Source organism: Cervus elaphus, chromosome 12 (genome assembly GCF_910594005.1).
Source record: "Cervus elaphus chromosome 12, mCerEla1.1, whole genome shotgun sequence".
In the NCBI taxonomy this organism is placed as follows: domain Eukaryota; kingdom Metazoa; phylum Chordata; class Mammalia; order Artiodactyla; family Cervidae; genus Cervus; species Cervus elaphus.
This window is the reverse complement of record NC_057826.1, coordinates 88,940,345-88,960,669: the sequence shown is the minus strand read 5'-3', so window position 1 is coordinate 88,960,669 and position 20,325 is coordinate 88,940,345. Positions and strand designations below refer to the sequence as shown.

The following is a 20,325-nucleotide window of genomic DNA, read 5'->3' as shown; positions in this document are numbered from 1 at the left end:
CTTTGCAGGTAGTATCCTGAGTCTGAGTCACAGTTAAAAGTCTTAACAACTGTGTCACCATGAAAACATCTTTGAATCGCTCTTAACCTCAATTTACTATCTCTAAAGCGAGGGTGATAATAGCTACCTTTCAGGGTGATTGCAGAAACTGACTTATATAAAGTATAATAACTTTTTTAGGCTGTGAAGCTCAATAAAAATTTCAGATTCCTATATTTGATAGATAGACAGACAGAGACATCTCTCTACTATTTAAGAAACTGTCTTCCAAAACTGATGAGATGGTGAACTCTTGGCTTGCCTTAGCAAAAACCTCACCTCTCAGAAAAAGCATGAGGACTTCTTCTTTAGCTTAAGTTTGACAGCCACAGAAAAACCACTTGGTGCTGTGGAAATGAAGGGAACTCCAAGAACTGGTGGTAATGACTGGACAGAGTCAGCCCAGCTCCTCAGCCTGTGATAGGAGAAGTCAAATAGTTCAGAGTGGTTGTTCTGAAGCCTGCAGGCTGATGAGAGATACAACTTGAAAGAGATGAAAGAGTTTAAAAGTTAGAATTCTGGAATTCCTTGTCAGTCCAGTGGTTAGGATTCTGAGCATTCACTACCAAGGGCCCAGGTTTAGTCCCTGGCCAGGGAACTAAGATCTTGCAAACCACGTTGTGCAGCCAAAAAAATAGTTAGAATTCCGAACCAAATACTGAAGCGGAAAAATGAGACACTTTATAATAATATTTATTTATGGAGCCATTCCAGTGAAGCAAGACTGTACTGAAGACTGTGCTCATTTTCCCTTTTAACTTTCACCACATTCATACTAGGTACCATTGAATGAGCTAAAGTGGCCATATGCAGAAAGCGCAAAGAATTTTCGTGAACTTTCAGACAAACTCCCAGAGGGTTGTATTATTATTCATACATTTGGGGACTTCCTGGAAAAGAAAGCTAGGGTTATTTGAAGGCAGACAGATTTACTAAAAATAAGTCCTAAACTTTTAAATCAATTTTATGAAGTCACTTAATATACCTTTCTGAATCATGTAAAAAAGGAATGAGCTACATAAATAGTACTATTGGGGATTGGTAAGTTGCCTTGTAGCAAAGTATGTAGTGTTTTCAGGCAAGGCTTTGTCTCCGGCATTGAACTTCTCAATGAATCGGTGACTTGGGTGAAAACATAGACAGTATTTTATCATGTTTGCAACTGGCACAAAGCTGGAAAAGACAGTTGAACATATAGGATGCCATCATCAAGATTTCCAAGGTCTTACCAAGCTGACACAACAAGCCACAATCAGATGAAATTTAACAATAATTGTAAATGCTGTCTCTAGCAGTGAAAAGTAAATTGCAGATATACAGGTTGTGGGAGATCCAAAAACTAAGATCGTGGTATCTAGTACCATACTTCATGGCAAATAGATGGGGAAACAATGGAAACAGTGACTTATTTTCTTGGGCTCCAGAGTCACTGCAGATGGTGACTGCAGCCATGAAATTAAAAAATGCTTGCTCCTTGGAAGAAAAACTATGACAAACCTAGACAGTGTATTAAGAAGCAGAGACATCACATTGCTGACAAAGGTCCATCTAGTCAAAGCTATGATTTTTTCCAGTAGTCAGTATGGATATGAGAGTTGGACAGGAAATCAGTCCTGAATAGTCTTTGGAAGGACTGGTGCTGAAGCTGAAACCCTAATACTTTGGCCACCTGCTGCGAAGAGCCAAGTCATTGGAAAAAACCCTGATGCTAGGAAAGATTGAAGGCAGGAGGAGAGACAGAGGATGAGATGGTTGGATGGCATCACCGATGGCACACGAGTTTGAACAAACTCTGGGAGATAGTGAAGGACACAGAAGCCTGCCATGCTGCAGTCCATGGGGTCGCAGAGAGTCGGACACGACTGAGCGACTAAACGACAACACCAGCAACAACACCCTAAGCACTCTAATCAACAGTGTGAAGAACCACCCAGTGTTGAGCTCAGTGCCTGGCACTTACTAGTTGCTCAAAAATGTTTGCTGAATGAAAGAACAGATAGGGTGATGCAAATTTTTTAAAAGGTTCTTAAATTTTCAGTTCAGTCAGTTCAGTTCAGTTGCTCAGTCATGTCTGACTCTTTGCAACCCCGTGGACTACAGCACACCAGGCTTCCCTGTCCATCACCAGCTTCTGCAGCTTGCTCAAACTCATGTCCATCACGTCGGTGATGCCTTCCAACCATCTCATCCTCTGTCATCCCCTTCTACTCCTGCCTTCAATCTTTCCCAGCATCAGGGTCTTTTCCAGTGAGTCAGTTCTTTGCATCAGGTGGCCAAAGTATTGGCGTTTCAACTTCAGCATCAAGTCCTTCCAATGAATATTCAGGACTGGTCTCCTTTAGGATGAACTGGTTTGATCTTGCCATCCAAGGGACTCTCAAGAGCCTTCTCCAACACCACATTTCAAAAGTATCAATTCTTCAGCAGTCAGCTTTCTTTATACTCCAACTCTCACATCCATACATTATTACTGGAAAAACCATAGCTTTGACTAGACAGACCTTTGTTGGCAAAGTAATGTCTCTCCTTTTTAATATGCTGTCTAGGTTTGTCATAGTTTTTCTTCCGAGGAGCAGGCGTCTTTTAATTTCATGGCTGTAGTCACCATCTGCAGTGATTTTGGAGCCTAAGAAAACAAAGTCTCTCACTGTTTCCATCGCTTCCCCATCCATTTGCCATGAAGTGATAGGACCAGATGCCATGATCTTAATTTTCTGAATGTTGAGCTTTAAGCCAACTTTTTCACTCTCCTCTTTCACTTTCATCAAGAGGCTCTTTAGTTCTTCTTTACTTTCTGCCATAAGGGTGGTGTCATCTGCATGTCTGAGGTTATTGATATTTCTCCCGGCAATCTTGATTCTAGCTTGTGCTTCATCCAGCCTGGCATTTTGCATGATGTACTCTGCATATAAGTTAAATAAGCGGGGTGACAATATACAACCTTGACATACTCCTGTCCCGATTTGGAATAGGTCTGTTGTTCCATGTCCAGTTCTAACTGTTGCCTCTTGACCAGCATACAGATTTCTCAGGAGGCAGTTAAGGTGGTCTGGTATTCCTATCTCTTGAAGAATTTTCCACAGTTTGTTGTGATCCACACAGTCAAAGTCTTTGGCATAGTCAATAAAGCAGAAATTGATGTTTTTCTGGAACTCTCTTACTTTTTCGATGATCTAACGGGTGTTGGCAATTTGATCTCTGGTTCCTCTGCCTTTTCTAAATCCAGCTTGAACATCTGAAAGGTCACAGTTCACGTACTATTGAAGACTGACTTGGAGAATTTTGAGCATTACTTTGCTAGTGTGTGAGATGAGTGAAATTGCGCGGTAGTTTTAACTTTCTTTGGCATTGCCTTTCTTTGGAATTGGAATGAAAATTGACCTTTTCCAGTCCTGTGGCCACTGCTGAGTTTTCCAAATTTGCTGGCATCTTGAGTGTAGCACTTTCATAGCATCATCTTTTAGAATTTGAAATAGCTCAACTGGAATTCCGTCACCTCCACTAGCTTTGTTCATAGTGATACTTCCTCAGGCCCACTTGACTTCACATTCCAGGATGTCTAGCTCTAGGTGAGTGATCACACCATCGTGGTTATCTGGGTCATGAAGATCTTTTTTGTATAGTTCTTCTGTGTATTCTTGCCACCTCTTCTTAACATGTTCTGCTTCTGTTTGGTCCATACAATTTCTGTCCTTTATTGTGCCCATCTTTGCATGAAATGTTGTCTTGGTAAAACTAATTTTCTTGAAGAGATCTCTGGTCTTTCCCACTCTATTGTTTTCTTCTATTAATTGTACATTAATATGTACATGTAACCAGATTTGTGGAAGCTAGTAGTCCCCCTGGATTCTTAATTATCCAGCCACATCTAGTATACTGTGTCTGGTTGTGAGCACATTTCATAGGCACATTGTCAAGTCAGAGATTACTTTGAAGAGAGTCACTAAACTGGCACCTTTCTGAGTCCTAGTTTTTTTTTTTTTAATACCACAAGTCAAAAAGTTAAAGGAACTGGAGAAATCAAGGAGTCAAACAGAAGACATGAGAGAGATGAAAGTTGCCTTAAAAATATTTGAAGAATATCACTTTGATTGAGGATAAGATTAAATCTGTCTATAGTTGTGAAGAGTAAAATTAGGACACACTGGTGTAAGGCAGAGGAAACAGATACTGGCTCTGAATTAGGAAAATCTTGGGGAGCAATCCAAAAGTGAAATGGGTTTTTCTGCAAAGTAATGAGTTCTTTGTTACTGGAAATGTGCTGGTAGAGGCTACATTTTTATTGAAGGGATTTGTGGAGTGAGATATTAAGCTGGATGACTTATAATGCTAATATTCTGTGGCTCTGCTAAGGCTAGAGAGAGTTCCATGGGCATCAAAGTTGCTTTGTAATTTTCTCCTGTAAGGTGACCTTGAGATTCTGTGCACACTTACTACTGTCTCCCCACCAGGTAGTTGTGTAGTGATGCCTCGTAACTTATCCAAGCATAGAGCCCTCTAGTTCATTATACTTGCTGTGCTTCCTTTCACTGGATGGTTTCTTTGCTCCGTGTGTATTCTGTAAACTTTACATTGGTTGAAACTGCTATGAAAAGCATTTCCAAACACACATACTGCATTTATCACACCTGGGAGTCACCCACAGTACTTTCAGGAAAAGCAATTTGATCGTTTCCCTTTTATATGTATTTCCAAAGCACTAAAGTTACAAAGATCCAGTGTATAGGGCATAAAGACAAATGAGTCAAGGCAAACAAGAACATCCATCACAAGAGACATTAATGGCAAGAAGGCTCTTTTAATATACAATTATTTAAGAAGAAGAGGAAAGGTTGACAGCAGCAGCTTTCATCATATCTTTAAAAGTGCCAAAGAGCAAAGCCATTTGCCAAGCAAAGCAGAAAGCCCCGGACTACCTTGCCGAGTTCGCTGCCCCAGCAGGCCACGTCACTCTGAACTCCTTAGCCCAAGCAGGCAAAATATTATCATTTCCAGTTCTTTAAACCTGGCAGCCTACTTCATAGCTTTGACATTCAACACATCATAATATTTTTGACTACCATGTCCATCCAGTTTTCAAAAAGCACCTTTTGAAAATTCTTTCTCAAGATGATAGCAATATTTCAAATCTTCATTGCTTGGGTTTGCTGCTTCATCTCCTTCCAGTCACTGGGATGGCATTTAATCAGGCTAGGTTATGTGGTTCCTCTGTCAGGTTATTACCTGGACATGGAAATGTAGTCATAAAATCAGGCTCCAGATTCTCAAGTACACAAAGATGCTAAGTTTAGAAGGGAAGGATTTATATAAGTAAACCAATAGAAACTGCTCTTTTTTTTTTTTTTTTTTTAAGACTGTGGGTTTTAAAAAGTCAGAGTAAACACAAGAATATTATATTTTATCAATTTTTCATTCAACAAACAGTTGTATTTGGTGTTCTCAGATGCTGTGGTGTATGGGAAAATTAGTAAGAAATAGACTCCTTGTCCCAAGAGTTTATGCTCTAGTAGAGAAGATAAGAAATAAGCAAATATAATTGTACCTACATGTGTGTAGCAGCTTATAGTTTTGCATTTTCTTATTTAATCACCACTGAACAGAAAATGAAGTAGGAAGGACAGGTCTTATTAAATCCTTTTAATAGTTTAAAAACTGGACTCAGGGTGACACAGGGATTGAAGTCTCTGAGTTTTGGCTGGAAAAGTCCAGCTATCAAAGCACCGAGAAAGTGCTAAGGGAACATGATGAGGCAGATAACTTCCAGTCATGAGGAAGATGGAAGACTAGAGGGAGTCAGGTGCATCTGAGCTGGATCCTGGCTTTCGATTTGTAGCAGTGATGGAGCAGGAAGGAGAGGGAGGGAGAAGAGAATATTCTGCACAGAAAGAAAAGGATGAGAGAGGCTGGGGAAAGCTAGAGAGGCGTGAAAACGGGTTGTTAAAACAGGTTGTTCAGCTTGGCAGTCATCAGCAGAATGGAAGGTGGCTAGAAGGTTAGGCCAGTCCTGGGATAAGTTACACGTTAATTGGGAACCACTAGGGAGCTGGTGAAGGATTCCATTGGCTCGCTTGTGTGTTGCACTGAGAAGGTAGTTGTTTGATCAGAACAGTCATGTAGGCATGTCAAGCTGTCCGTCCAGAAAAACTGCACAGGAAAAGACCCTGAGCAGGAAGATGAGTCAGGAATCTGGCAGAGAAACCCAGAGATGGAACAGCGTAGAGACAGAAACGTGTTTGAAGACCCGCAGCCTTTGGTTCTAATCAGACGGGTTCTTGGTGCTCACCCTGAGAGAGAAGCAGGTTGGAATCACCAGGCTAACTTGTTTCCGTGAGAAACAAGCAGAGCGGAATGTGCCTCAGCTGAAGAAGCAGAGCTGTCCCCAGTGACGGCTGCTTCCTGAGTGCAATGCTCCCTGGGGTGCCGAGGGGCAGGGGTGGGATGCAGCGAAGGAAGACTGCTCCTCCCAGCTCCCGGGCCTGACTGCATTCCTTCCGGAGGCGCAGTGATGTCCTGCTGGCCGACTGGTGTTCTGCCCTCTGCGATGCTCCCTGTGTGTGTATGTGTGAAGGGGAGGGGGCTAAGACGGGGTGAGGTGAGCACTGGTGAGGGGATGGGAGCTGGGTCTGCGCTCTCCCTCTTGCCGGGGCTGCTGCTGAAGCTGCTCGGGGAGGGTCCCAGGCTGCGGCCTCCTGGCTTGCTGAGTCTGTCTCTAGTCTCGGTATGACTGGGGGGGATACGTGTTTTTTGAGCAGGTGCCTGTCGACCCTCTGGGAAATGTTACTGCTCTGAAGCTAAAATAAGTACAGAAGCACTGAAGTAAGGAACTTGCAATAAAAAAGAAAAATGAAAGCCATAAGCAAAATGAGAATTATTGGATCAAGTGTGAAGAATAGTAAATGTTGAAGCACTTGATAATTTTTCTGCTAACAGACCTTGCGAAGAGGGTAGTTTCCATAATTCTTTTCCTTTTTTTTCTCCCCCTCTTGCTCTTGTTGCAAGATCTGGGAGCGGGAGGAACCTAATTCAGCGTTGCACTGCAACGCCAAGCAAGGCAGAAGTGTGGAATGCCCTTAAAAGACAGCGTGGACACAATAGCAGGTTTGGCTGTCTGCAGTAGATGTTAAATTGCCACTCTAAACTTTTCGATTTATATGTGAAAAGCTTTCAATGCAGTCATCTCATTGAAAGTTCATATTCACAACATTTAATGTGCACCTGTTAGGTGGAAATTACTCCACTAGGTAGTATTTGTAAAATTAAACTTAGCAATTCAGTTATGAAAATAAATCATGACCCACATGGCCTGGAAGGCCTGCTAAAAACAGGCAAGAGGTCCGCTAAAATATGTCTCCTTTGAATTCCACCAGAAATCTCAGTTGGGGGAGAAAAACCACGAGTATTTGTTTTAAGCTACTCTACGTATCCTCTTAAACCATTAATATGAGGAACAGAGGTTGTGGCCGAAAGGAAAATAAGGAGATCCTGAGTATGTATGTGTCTGTGACCGGGTTGAGGTTTGGTGGTCTGAGTAGTGTTTTCATTGGCCCGTAAAAATGCTGGGGATTTACAAAACTATTTCAAAAGTAAAGGAGTGGAGGTTTTAAAATATTGAATTAGTGCATATGTTTGGGCTCAATTTACCCCCTCTTTTGTGTACTTTATGCCTCAAATTTCAAGCCATGCTGTTACTATTATAAATTCTCAACAATATTAAAAAAGGGGCAAAAATACTGTTGTATCCCATATTTAAAATACCTCAAGAATGTCTACCCACGTCTATTTTCTTTCTCCTCATTCCACATTTCAGTCTTACCAATACTTTGCTTCAGAAGCATAGTGTTGTCCTATAGTCATAGAAAGGCCTTCTAGGCAGTCTGTCCTGCCGGGTCTCACCAGTTCTTCTCTCTCAGTAAGCAAGTGGTAGTGGTCCCATGGGCATGAGGGAAGATCTCCTGGCGCCTCCTGGCTTCTCTCTATACCACGGACTCAGATGCCAACTGGCCCCCCTCTAGCCATGGTCAAATGGAAAAGAAAATCTAGGCAGATTGTAGAAGGGTGGGGAAATCAACCTAGAAAGTCGAGTGTATTTGGAGGAAGTCTTCAAAAACACCCTTAAATTTCAAAGTGGTGATTGTTTTCTCTGGCAATTCCACAGCGTAAACAGGTATTCCTGCCTGGGCAGCACCAAGTTGGCATTTACACCTCACAGAAGAGGCGCCCGAAGAGAGATGGTCCCAGTTGCTTGCTGTGAATCATACAGATTGATTGTAGCACACTCTGGGTTTACATGTGGAATTCTTTTTTTTAAACTTTTTTTGTATTATATAAGTGATGCATACGTTTCTTTTTTTTTTTTTTTGTAGTTAAGCTTTTTATTAATGTTTTTCTTTACAGGAGAGGAATAACCTGAGGATATCATCAACAAAACTACCTAAAAACAAAAAACCTGTTATATAAATTATGCTCTATTTTTGTAGTAGATCAAAATACTGTATTGGTGAAAATAAATAGATAACAAAAACAACATACTTTATTTCTGTTTGCTATCAGACCCCACAAATATGCTTGACTTTATAATTCAGTATATTTGAAAAACAAAGTAAAACACAATGGGCATGCACAATTATGCCAATGTTAAGGATTTCAGATTATACTTGTTAATAGTTTTTCTTAATAAAAATAGGAACATCACACATTGCTAGGTACACAGAAACATGATTTTGCTCTAAAGAATAGTTAAATTGTTGCAAGAGGTAAGTGCTTCCTAATAGGCCTCCAGTGGAATAGAACAGAGTGCTGTAAGTGTAGTGTGTTATTGTACATAATGGAGAATTATGGTATTTTGCATTTTCCTTGAAACCATAAATTCTGTTAAATTGAAAAAAGAAAACAACAAACTCCCCAAAACATCAGATGTACTGACAGTTATATTCCCTTGTACGACAGAAGAGTACTAATACATTTTTTTATTTTACTTTTTTTTTAAATTAAGAACACTTCTTAGGTTTTTTTTGGCATTTTACATTCAGTGTCCATTGGCTCCTTCTGAGAGTATCCGTGAAGGCTCGGTAAATTTTGCAGTGAACAAGTAAAAAAGGGCTGGTGTGGGTACCAATGCCAAAAGGGGTAAATCTTGCTCAAGTTTATCCACTCTGGAAATGGAGATGATCCCATAGGCATGGAGTAGCCAGTGGCTGAAGAGAACAATGAGTCTTTTCTTTCTGACCAGAAGATCATAGCAGTTCTCTATTTCAGAAGCCGACATGTACACAGCCAGAGTAACCAAAGATAATACTAATATAATGTATGGGAAGGCATAGTATAAAAGGCCTCCACCAACTGCCTGAAGCACGGTTAAAATTGGGAAGAAGTAAAGTGCAGCATAAATACTTTTAAATCGATCAGACTTCCCTAACCCACAGGCAATCTTTTTAACCAGAAGAGGTCGGAGTAGCATCATTAATACCAAGCAGAATGCATAATAGATAAATACAATGGTGTATAATGGGTAGACAGCTTCATGAGTACAGTGCACTGTGGTAACGTAATCCGGACTTGGGTTGTAAAGCATGGTGTACCAATCAGAAAGCATCAATACTCGACATGAACGGATATAAAGCACACCAACTGGCTCGCTCACAAGTAAGGTGATGATAGCTGCCATGGTGCATTCAAACAGTGCAGTAATGTGCTGGAAGAGGGCGCTGGAACTCTTTTTCCCTGAGTACCATTCAATGAAGAACCAATGTAAAACAAGAGGAAGCATAGCCATAAAGCCAAGATAGAGCCAGTCATAAAGTTCTGGAGACTCTGTGCAAGGCTGACAGTATTTCTGTGCATTTGTTCTCTGTCCTCTTGGACACACCCCACATTCTCCATATATTTCAGTTGAGCCATTTTTAAATAACAGGGTCTTCCCACAATAAAGTCCAAGGCATGCCATCAGCAGCTCGTAGGTTTACTTGCATACGTTTCTTGTATAGAAAAATCAGACAATGAAAATGAAGAAAAAAGAAACACATATCACCAGACACCCAGAAATGACCGTACAAATATTTTCTTCTAACTTTCTGTATTTGTGTGTATACTGTATGTACATGCATACATAGTTTTTTTTGGAGCGAACCTATACTGACCTGTAGCTTTTTTTCACTCAACATGATACTGAGAATGTCTTTTTATGTAAGGCAGTGGATCTCCCATGGAGTCTTTCTTTTGCATCCATGGATACCTTTGGTTTTCTGAGCATTGTTAAAATTTGAAAATAGGTTTTACTGAGGGATAATACAACGGATTACACCTGATTCAACATATGCTTACAAAACCCCATCCAGGCCTAGCATTCTTTAGCCATGGAATAAACCACACTCGGCTTTAAATTCTAGTCCTGTCACTTACTATATCCTTGAGCAAGTTACTTCACTTATCTGAGCTTCACTTTCCTCACCTGTAGTTAATTCCAGTTTCATAGGGTTGCAATGAATAGAATATAAATGTTTAAGACAATGAAGGGCAGCACCCATCCCCATAGTAGTGCTCAGGAAGTGTTGGAGAATTAATGAATTCATGCCCTCAGGAGCTTACTTGGATGTTAATTGACTTTCAGTGTGTTCTGCTTATTTAGTGTATTCATCATTATCTGAAATTATCTTGTTTGTTTTCAAATTTACTACTTATCATCTCTTTTCATGAGCACAAAACATCCCCAGCAACAGTGGGTGGCCAGTGCACACAAAACGTTGAACATTTATGGTTCTGACTTGCGTGCATCTTTCCGATGACCTGGCCTTGTCATTGTCACCTGGAGGCTGTTCGGCACAGGGCCACCCCCTCTTCCCTTCTCTCATCATTCACTGGTCGGTGCTTGCTTCCAGCCGTCCTCCGTTACCTGAAGAACGATGGGAGGATTCACTTGGTGGTTTTCAACAACCTGCAGCTGGCTGACGGCAGGAGGCACAGGCTGCTGCTGAGACTGACCAACCTGCACCGGGGTGCCGGCTCCGTGGAGCTGTTCCTGGACTGCACCCGAGTGGACTCCATCCACAACCTCCCCAGAGCCTTCTCCGGCCTCGCCCAGAGTCCCGAGGCTGTGGAACTGAGGACTTTCCAGAGGAAGGCACACGTAAGAACCCACAGACCATTCTCCAAAGTGGAAAGATGGTTTCTGAGAATGCAGAAGAGTGGGTTGAGGTCAAGAATGGGTCTAATTCTGATTGCATATTAGAACCACTTACTGCACTTAAAAACCAACTGCTAGATGGCTCACCCTCCAGACAAATCAGTCTATGGAGGTGGTGCCTCGGCATCAGTCCTTTTAAAAATACTGATTCTAATGTGAAGTCAAAATTAAGAGCTACTACTCCTTTAGATAAGTGGAGACTTTGGGCATATAATTATAAAGTAGAAAAGGAATAGCAAAAACTTTTAAACTATCTTATTGCTGTAAGATGATCTATTTTTAATCTTTCATAAAAGTATAGTTTTTTAATAGAAGTAAAAAAGAATGATTGGAACTTGCCAAACACCAGGAACAACATTTTCCATAGGTCTTACTAGAGCATCTCTAACAAAAAGAACCTTATTGCCAACTTACTTCCACGAGGCCTTACATATCACATCACTTCTGTCTTCTGTTTTAGTTGGTGGTATTTTTTCCATTATGTCCTTGCACCTACTGTAGAAATTGCCACATGTATTCCTTTATACTTTTGTTAAAAAACAAAATATAATTTTATTATTTATAGGAAATGGAGGAAATACTCCATTTCCTATAAATAATTAGTATTCTTTGTCTTTTCCAATAATTACTATAATTGGTCATAGTTCCTGAATTTCATCTGATATGGAAGTCAGTGCCAAAATCAATAACCATGTTCATCCACTGTGGCCCATATTGTTGTTGTCTTATTTATCACAATCACAATTTTCCATTTCTGTTTCATTATTATATGTGCTTTAACTTATTTATATATGCTTGTATAGTGTTGACCAGAAAGTTGATTTGGGTTTTCCTGCACAATGTTATGGGAAAAATCTGAACAAGCTTTTTGGCCAACCCAGTACCAAGGTGTTCTGAGCCCTTTGTACAAAGAAGCAGGTTATAAACAGCAATTTCGGTTATAACTAGGAATGCTGAGAAACTTTAGATAATAATATAAAAACTATGAATCAGATACTAGAATTTGTGCTTAAAATATAGAGAGCATTTTCAAGCAGAAATTTCAAGACTGAAATCTACATTTGGAGAGTGAGAGAAAGATATATATATATACACATACATATATATATATACATATATTTAGTGTAGATTTATGGAAAGAGAAAAAAAAAATGAGGAGATACGCTGAATTTTATTTCTGAATCCCCAAAGTATCCCAGATAGTCAGAATGACAGTAAGAAATTATGTCAGTATTTTAGAAATTAGTATCCACCACCAAATAAGTCAATTTCTAAAAGCCAAGGTCATCAGAAATAGATGAAATTTTTTGGGTTTTTTCCCCCCAGATTCTACTTCCTTTGATTGTCAGCAAGGACCACAATGCTCTATCTTCATATTCATCTTCTCATTTAATCAATCAATCAGTCAATATGCACATTCTAGGCATTAGGTATCCCATAGTTGGCAAAATAGTCATGGCCTCCATAGAATTTATGGTCTGGTTCCAACACAATATCTGTTACATAAACCGTGTTGCATACATCTTAACTAAATTGAAAAGCAGAGTCCCTCTGAAAATCGTCAGCGTGCTCATTTCTAAAATAAGGATGAAGACCTCACATCAGCAGCTAACATAAACGTTTCTATCATCTGTGTATAAAATAATGGGTACAGGTAAAAGCTACAAAATTAAGGGGTGAGAAAATTAACTTGACTAACAATGAATGATTGCTATCATCCAGTAATGTGAAAATATATGAAAACGTACAAAAATGTACATCATAGAATATACTATGTATTCTTTCTCATAATCCAAGGAAACCGGAGACTTTGCTAAAACCTGGAGCCAAGACATCCTAAAAATAATAGTGTTTAAAATTGGGATCAATGTCTTACTCATTCCAATCTAAACTCCATAAACACACAATTCTTAAGAGGCTCCTACCACAAAAGAACTTGTTTACCATGAAGGAAAAGGGCCTTTTCTTTTCTCCAAGTCACCTTGATGAACTCTCAGACCACACTGGAGGCCAGCACTCTCCTAAGCTGCTGGCTGCTTCCATATTTGCTTCAGTCAGAAGGGCAGGGCTCGCGGGCTTCAGGAAAAAATGCAAACCCACAAAATTATGTAAGATGTCAGAGTCCAAGTATTCAGGCCTACTGTGTTATGAAAATTGTGAGTCTGCATGCCCACTGGCTTTTGAATGGCATCAGCAATGTGTGGTATGAATCCAATTTCTTCCAGGACTCTTTGGAAGAGCTGAAGCTGGTGGTGAGAGGCTCGCTGATCCAGGTGGCCAGCCTGCAAGACTGCTTCCTGCAGCAGAGCGAGCCACTGGCCACCACAAACACAGGTGTGTGTGCTCGGGCCGTTTGCTCACCTCCATCAATAAACCCCCAGGCCCGTCATGGGCTGGGTCCTGTCCCCGAAGGGTGGGCTGTCAGCAGGGCAGTCCTATAGGGTGTGTCTACAGAAATCAGGCTTTTGTGCCAAAGTCCAGGGCAAGAGGTATCTTCATCACTCTTGTATTTGTATAACTCATAGGAATTTGGACTAGAGCAGCAGCATCATTATCACTATTTTTTAGGCGAATTAGATGAATGTTACCCCATGTTAAAATCTCATACCCTGAGTTTTTCATCATGATAATTCTCTGGGAAATAATTTGTTTTTGAGTCCCTATAGAAATAGCTGTCACCTTCTGATGCTCCTTTCCTTCTGCTGTTCCTATAGGAGACTTTAATCGGCAGTTCTTGGGGCAGATGTCACAGCTAAACCAGCTACTGGGAGAGGTGAAGGATCTTCTGAGACAGCAGGTAACAAGCTGGATGGACCAACAGAAAAGCCCTGTAACAGAGACGCTCTCTGTTGGAGCTGATAAGGCAGGGAAGGGCCTGGAACCAGACCTCAGGTGGCCCCATGCAGCCTCCTGCCCTGGGGCTCTGCTGAAAGGGCTCTGAGAATGGGGGGCCACAGGGTGATAAACACACCAGGGCTCCAGGCAGAATGGGGCTCCAGGCAGAATGGGAGCCACCCAGGGCTGTGTTAACATTCCTTTAGGTTCTGTTTAATAGTTTGCCACTCATGGATTCTTTCATTCCTGGATTATACATCAGGTACTCCTTTTCCATCTTTTTTTTTTTCCCCTTCCCACTTCTAAAGGTCAAGGAAACATCATTTTTGCGAAACACCATAGCCGAATGCCAGGCTTGCGGTAAGTGCTTTTCTAGTAACTGGCATGCTTCTGAGTTGGACAAGCCCGTGCGGACTGCTGAAGGGCCTGGGTGGGTGAGGCTCCGCCGGCTGCGGTTTGTGGAGGTTTGGCACCGAGGTGGAGGCAAGGGAAAAGAAAGCCACCGGGAAGCTGAGCCACATCCTGTATCAGCTCTGTTTTCCCGGTGGTTTAGAAACCTGTGGATGATGGTTTTTGTCTAGGCCCGCTCAGCTTTCAGTCTCCAACCCCCAACACCCTGGTGCCCGTGGTACCCGCGGCATCCCCGACACCCCCAGTGCGCCGCTGTGATTCCAACCCGTGTTTCCGCGGCGTGCGGTGCACCGACACCAGGGACGGCTTTCAGTGCGGACCCTGCCCCGAGGGCTACACCGGAAACGGGATCGCCTGTTCCGACGTGGATGAGGTAAACACTCAGCTCGACAGCCTCCGTATCGCATCCATCCTACGGCTTACGGGAAGGGAAGCCGGCTCCATGATTGAGGGCTGACTTGGGTTGTCCTCCAGGCCACATAAAAACGACTCCCTCGGGAATCTAAAGAGACCCGTGGGTGGTGGGGAGGCGGAAACGCGACCTGCAGTTGTGGCCGCCATCACTGTACCTCCTGTCTGGGCTTCCCACCGCGGTGGTGCGTGTCGCTGCAGTGCTGAGATTTCAGCCTTCGACTCTACCGCTGATTCTTATAAGCAGTCTCTGGGACTACTGTGATGTTTATTGTACGCTTGTGAATGTGGAAAGGGAACCATCTGGGTAAGGGTATATACTTTAGGGGTTGCAACTGATTTCTTCAGGCTTCCTCAATGGAGGAGTGAGAGGAATCTCAAACCAACAAGACCTTTTGAGGAGGTCCCATAATCTGTGAGTAACCAAATGTGCCCAGAGACAGAGCCAGAAAGACACATACGGCAAATACAGGCTGTTTTGGCCAAATGGCAAAGCCTCTGACAGAGATTGTTTCAGGACTATAGTTATCCAGTCACTGGTCCAGTCTCAACGCAGTGTTCGTAACCCGTGGCAAGGCTGACCCAGCGTGTGCCTTTGTCCTTTCATCAGGGCAGAGGAGGGCTTCCCTGGTGGCTCAGATGGTAAAGAATCTACCAGCAGTGCAGGGGAGTCAATGCACAGGATTCAAGCACTGGGTCAGGAAGATCCCCTGGGCAAGGGAATGGCCACCCACTCCAGTATTCTTGCCTGGAGAATCCCATGGACGGAGGAGCCTGGCAGATTATAGTCCACGGGGTCACAAAGAGTCGGTCACAACTGAGCAACTAACTCTTTCACACTTTCGGGCCAGAGGAAGGCTGGAAGGAGCTTAGCTTATGTACAGGCATCCTACAGACTTGTGGTAGCCGATTACCTCCCCAGGTAGTAAGCAATTAAAATGATTTCTAGTTATCCCTCCTTTGGAAGAGCATCTGCACATGTTTCACAGAACTGCATGTGGATCTTATCTGTGAACTGGAATTTTCCTTCTTTTGAAAGGGCAGGAAGTGGTCATGTTTTTTACATTAGTCGAAGTGGTTTAAAAAAAAAAAAAGTCAGAATGAATCTCCTAGACTGTGAGAGCCTTGAAATAGCCATGGGCTTCATAGGGTACAAAGTCAGGAACAGCCCCTGATGAATCACATCTTACTGAAGAAATGACAACTGCCCTGGCTTGATCTTCTCAAGGTCTTTTTCTTTGAGTAGTTGCTTTAATAATGCCTTTGGACTCAATGTCCACCTGACAAGTGGTCCAGGAGCATTTTTCTCTCCCAGACATTTTTAAATTCCAAGTTAGAATATCAGGGAGTTTGCCCTGGGAGGTAGACTGGTTAACATTAGGACCCTTTCCACTCAGCTGTGCTTCATTCTATACTATAGTGAAGCTCACAACAAGGCAACCTCCAGGCCATGTGGGTCAGGGATTCTGTGAGTCACTATGAAATTGGAAGCCTTTATTGCCTTTGATCATTTCAGCCACCAAAAAATGGATAGTTAAGTGATTCCACAAGTTTGTGCAAAGAGACGAATGGACATTTGAGCGTGTGTTCTCTGTGTGGCTACAGGCTGAATTTTTGTTTCTCTCTAGTGCAAATACCACCCCTGCTACCCTGGCGTGCGCTGTGTAAACCTGGCTCCTGGCTTCAGATGTGATGCCTGCCCGGTGGGCTTCACGGGGCCCATGATGCAGGGCGTTGGGATCAATTTCGCCAAGACAAATAAGCAGGTGGGCTGAAGTGGTGGTCTTTTGATCTTTAATCGCCAACAGGAAACCTTTGGTTCGTTCCCATCTCTTTTCCATTCCACAAGGGCGTGTGGAATGTCCTCAGGCGCTATGGGTACATTAGCAGGCTTTTCCAACTCATTTCTGGATATACATGTCCATAAAGGCTGGTGAGGGGCCAGCTAGTCAACTGGGATCATCGAGTATCTTTAGAAAAGCAGTGAAGGCAGTAAAACTGGATATGTGCCTGGATCCGGGCTTATTTTGTCGGTAGCCGTTTGAACGATTAGTGACACAATAACTTAAGAACTGGGGAGACAAATAAAAGCTTTGAAAAATTAGGTCACTTCTATAGAGTCATTGTTGCTGATCAGAAGCTGTTTTAGAGATGAGAGGATTTCAAGAGTAGAAATAATCCCTCGGGGAAACCCCCCTTCCTTCTTATACCAGCCATAAATTGCCAAAAATCTCTTGAGCAGTTTGTGACAGTCTCCATTTATTTCCCGATGTTCTACTATATCCTGGTCATTATTTAACTAACTGACTATGAAATTCTTTCTGATGTATTCAGCACTTAAAAATGGTTGGTCTATAAATATATTTTACTACCTTAGGGAAATTATTAGCTTTGAAGAGGACAGAGGTTCATTATTTCCTAGCTGCCTATCAAAGAATTCTAGAGGGCATCATTTTTTAGGCTGGAAAAAGGAACCAAGCTAGACACACAGGGATGGCAAGAAGTCATTAGAGTAATGACCTAAAGCTTTATTTCCTCTTCTGTAAAGACAGAATTGTCAAGACTAAGCCAAGGGAAACAGACGAAAAGAAATAGAAGGTGCCTTATGTCAGCTAGGAAGGAGCCCTTCCAGTGGATTTCCAGTATGGCAGAAGGAACTCTAGTCGAAGGGAGCCAACTTGCTAACATTTAACAATAAATTTTAATGCATGACCAATATCAAAAGAAATACAAGGAAATGTGCAGGTTCTAGAAGCAAAGTGGGAACTCAGACTCAGAGCTGTGGATGGAAGCTGATGCCACAGCAGCTCATGGGGGATGGGAGATGGGTATAGGCCCCCCAAATGGGACACTGGGGTTCATGCACTATGTGGGTATAGCAGATACTTTTGGAAAGACCTGGTACCCCTGAAGAAAGCCAGAAGCCTCAGAAAGCTACCCTCCTCCTTACAAGGAGATGAAAAAACTTCCCTAGCCACCCCCCTGCAAAGCAATAGGAAGCTTGATGTCAGTTTTGGGAAATGGTTGACAGCAAATCATGGTTCCCGACAGCAAATCAAAGCTCCGAGGTTGCACAACATAAAGTCGTGAGCTCTGAATCTGTGTTACAGATTGAATGCAGAAACAAGCCCCAAAATTGACATAAAAATTAGCCTTAGAGCAGTAAAATCCCCAGGGCCCTGGCTGATACCACTTTGTGAAGAGACTCCAAAACTTAGGGCCCATGGGACACTCTCAAGCAAAAGCAAGGCCACTAAGAATACACTTATAAACAAAAATGTAATTTATATAAAGAAGCTACCCTAAGGAGATATGACAAATATAAAATGAGTTCAGAAGGAGAAAAAGGAAAAAATAAGATACCATAGTTAAGGGATAGGGCAATGCGGAAAAAATACATGTAGTCAGGTTTGAAAAAATAACCAAGTAAAATTTATTCAGTGAAAAATATAATAACTGACATAAAAAATAAAATAGATGAGCGAAACAGCTAGCAGGGAATTTATTGTCTACAAGGTATATCTAAGGAAATCGTCTGGAATATAGCACAGAGAAAGAAAAATATGGAAAACAGGGATGAGAAGTTAAGAGTCAAAAGAGATTAAGAAAGTCTAATATTTGTTTAAGTGTAGTTACAAAGAAGGAACAGAAGGAACAGGAGCAGAGGGGAACTAGGGGTTTTTCAGAACTGAGTAAAGATAGAAATCCTTGGGTAGAAGAAGTGCATGAGCCCCAGGCAGGGTAAAGTGGAACCTTCCTGAGGTTGTGGAGCAGATTAATCATGTTAAGTTTCTGAACAACTTTAAATACCAGGGAGTCAACTATCACTTGGCATTAGGTTGAGCCCAGACCAATGCAAACACAGGGAGATGGCTAAAACAGTGCTCTGATGACCAGCCACTCTGAAAGTCCATGTTGTCGCTTCAACCAAAGATGTCAGAACAAAGCAAAATGTATTTGCCTGTCTACTTAAACAGTGTGCCTCTTTCAACTCTTCCACACTAGGTTTGCACTGATATTGATGAGTGTCGAAACGGAGCATGTGTTCTCAATTCTATCTGTATTAACACTTTGGTAAGTATGTTTCATGGCTCTTGTTATTGATGACCAGTGATTAAAACAAGTGTGTATCTATAAATCATAACCCCAGGGCAGTAGAGAACATATGGGCGTAATATATTTGATTTGCAAATGAGGATAAAAGTTTGTGCTGAGGGGCTTCTCTGGTGGTCCAGTGGTTAAAGCTCGACACTTTCATTGCAGGGGATGCAGGTTCAATCCTTGGTTGAGGAACTAAGATCCCACATGCTATGCAGCATGGCCAAAAAATAAAAAGTTTTGTACTGAAAAAGGTTTTACTGTAAGAGTAATTGATAAGTAATTCTTTATATAAGAATAACTTTATAATGGAATTCCCTGACAGTCCAGTGGTTAGGACTGTGTGTTTTCAATGCTGAGGGCACAGGTTCAGTCTGTGGTCTGGTAACTAAGATCTCACAAGCAAGAGTAGCATGTCCAAAATATTAATTTTCAAAATGCCAAACTTGTTCTTTATCATCTCTCAAAGTTGCAGTGTTGGGCTTCTTCTGGATGAGTGTTTATTTAATAAAATATTATCATTCTTATATTTTTTTAAATAGGAAGAGGTTCTTAGTTTGTATTTATAGTTCAGTATTCCAGAATAGGCATTTTACTGGTGACAATTCCCAAATGGTATTCATTGTTTTTACAGAACTTCTCAAAAGTCATTTGTATTAAATTAAACTGCTTAACACTTAGGGGTCTAAATTTTAACTCTTTGGAAAAGGGTTTTATTTCTGGAAGTACCTGTTGACTCTTTCCAAGGTGATAGATGTAGCCGAGTAGACTGTAAGGAAAGAACTAGTGGCTTCAGCTACTGCTGCTTCTCGCTTCCCTGGTGGTTCGGCGGTTAAAAAAAAATCCACCTGCCAGTGAAGGAGATGTGGGTTCAATCCCTGGGTCAGAAGATCCCCCTGGAGGAGGAAATAGCAACCCACTCCACATACTCTTGCCTCAGAAATCCCATGGACCGAGGAGCCTGGTGGGCTACAGTCCATGGGGTCGGAAAGAGTCAGACATGACTGAGCAACCAAACAACAATATCACTGCTTCTCACTTAGAGTATGTTCCTGGGAAAGGTTTGTAATCTCTAGGTTCCTAGTTTCCTTATATGTCAAAGCATTTTATAAATATTGCCATTTATTTTAATCCTTACAACAATCTGTCGGTAGGCACTATCATTATTCCCATTTTACAGCTGAAGGAACTGAGGCACAGTAAAGTGAAATAATTAGGCGAAGACCACACATGTCCAGTTCACCTGCAGAACCGTTTTTATTCACGACTCTGCCTGCTAATATACTGGGACTTACTGCTTCTTAGCTTTTTACCAGGAGAAAGCTAGTCTGCAGAAATAGATCTGGGAGACA

At 41.8% G+C, this 20,325-nt stretch overlaps 2 protein-coding genes across 2 annotated transcripts in view; one reads left to right on the top strand and one right to left on the bottom strand.

Annotated features, from left to right (window-relative positions):
- Positions 1-20,325, top strand: part of THBS4 (thrombospondin 4) — a 55,344-nt gene that overhangs the window by 15,362 nt on the left and 19,657 nt on the right. The window contains exons 3-9 of the mRNA XM_043920322.1: positions 10,914-11,161; positions 13,444-13,552; positions 13,933-14,015; positions 14,362-14,413; positions 14,635-14,837; positions 16,504-16,641; positions 18,881-18,949. Coding sequence (XP_043776257.1) covers positions 10,914-11,161; positions 13,444-13,552; positions 13,933-14,015; positions 14,362-14,413; positions 14,635-14,837; positions 16,504-16,641; positions 18,881-18,949 — 902 coding nt within the window. The remainder of the gene's footprint in view (positions 1-10,913; positions 11,162-13,443; positions 13,553-13,932; positions 14,016-14,361; positions 14,414-14,634; positions 14,838-16,503; positions 16,642-18,880; positions 18,950-20,325) is intronic.
- On the bottom strand, positions 8,384-9,998 carry LOC122705117 (JNK1/MAPK8-associated membrane protein-like). Its single transcript, XM_043920323.1, has one exon. It carries the CDS (start codon positions 9,980-9,982, stop codon positions 9,065-9,067), a length of 918 nt encoding a protein of 305 aa, XP_043776258.1. The 5' UTR covers positions 9,983-9,998; the 3' UTR covers positions 8,384-9,064.

Coding starts and splice junctions, on each gene's coding strand:
- LOC122705117 (XM_043920323.1), bottom strand. CDS start 9,982: ATGGCATGCCTTGGACTTTATTGTGGGAAGACCCTGTTATTTAAAAAT.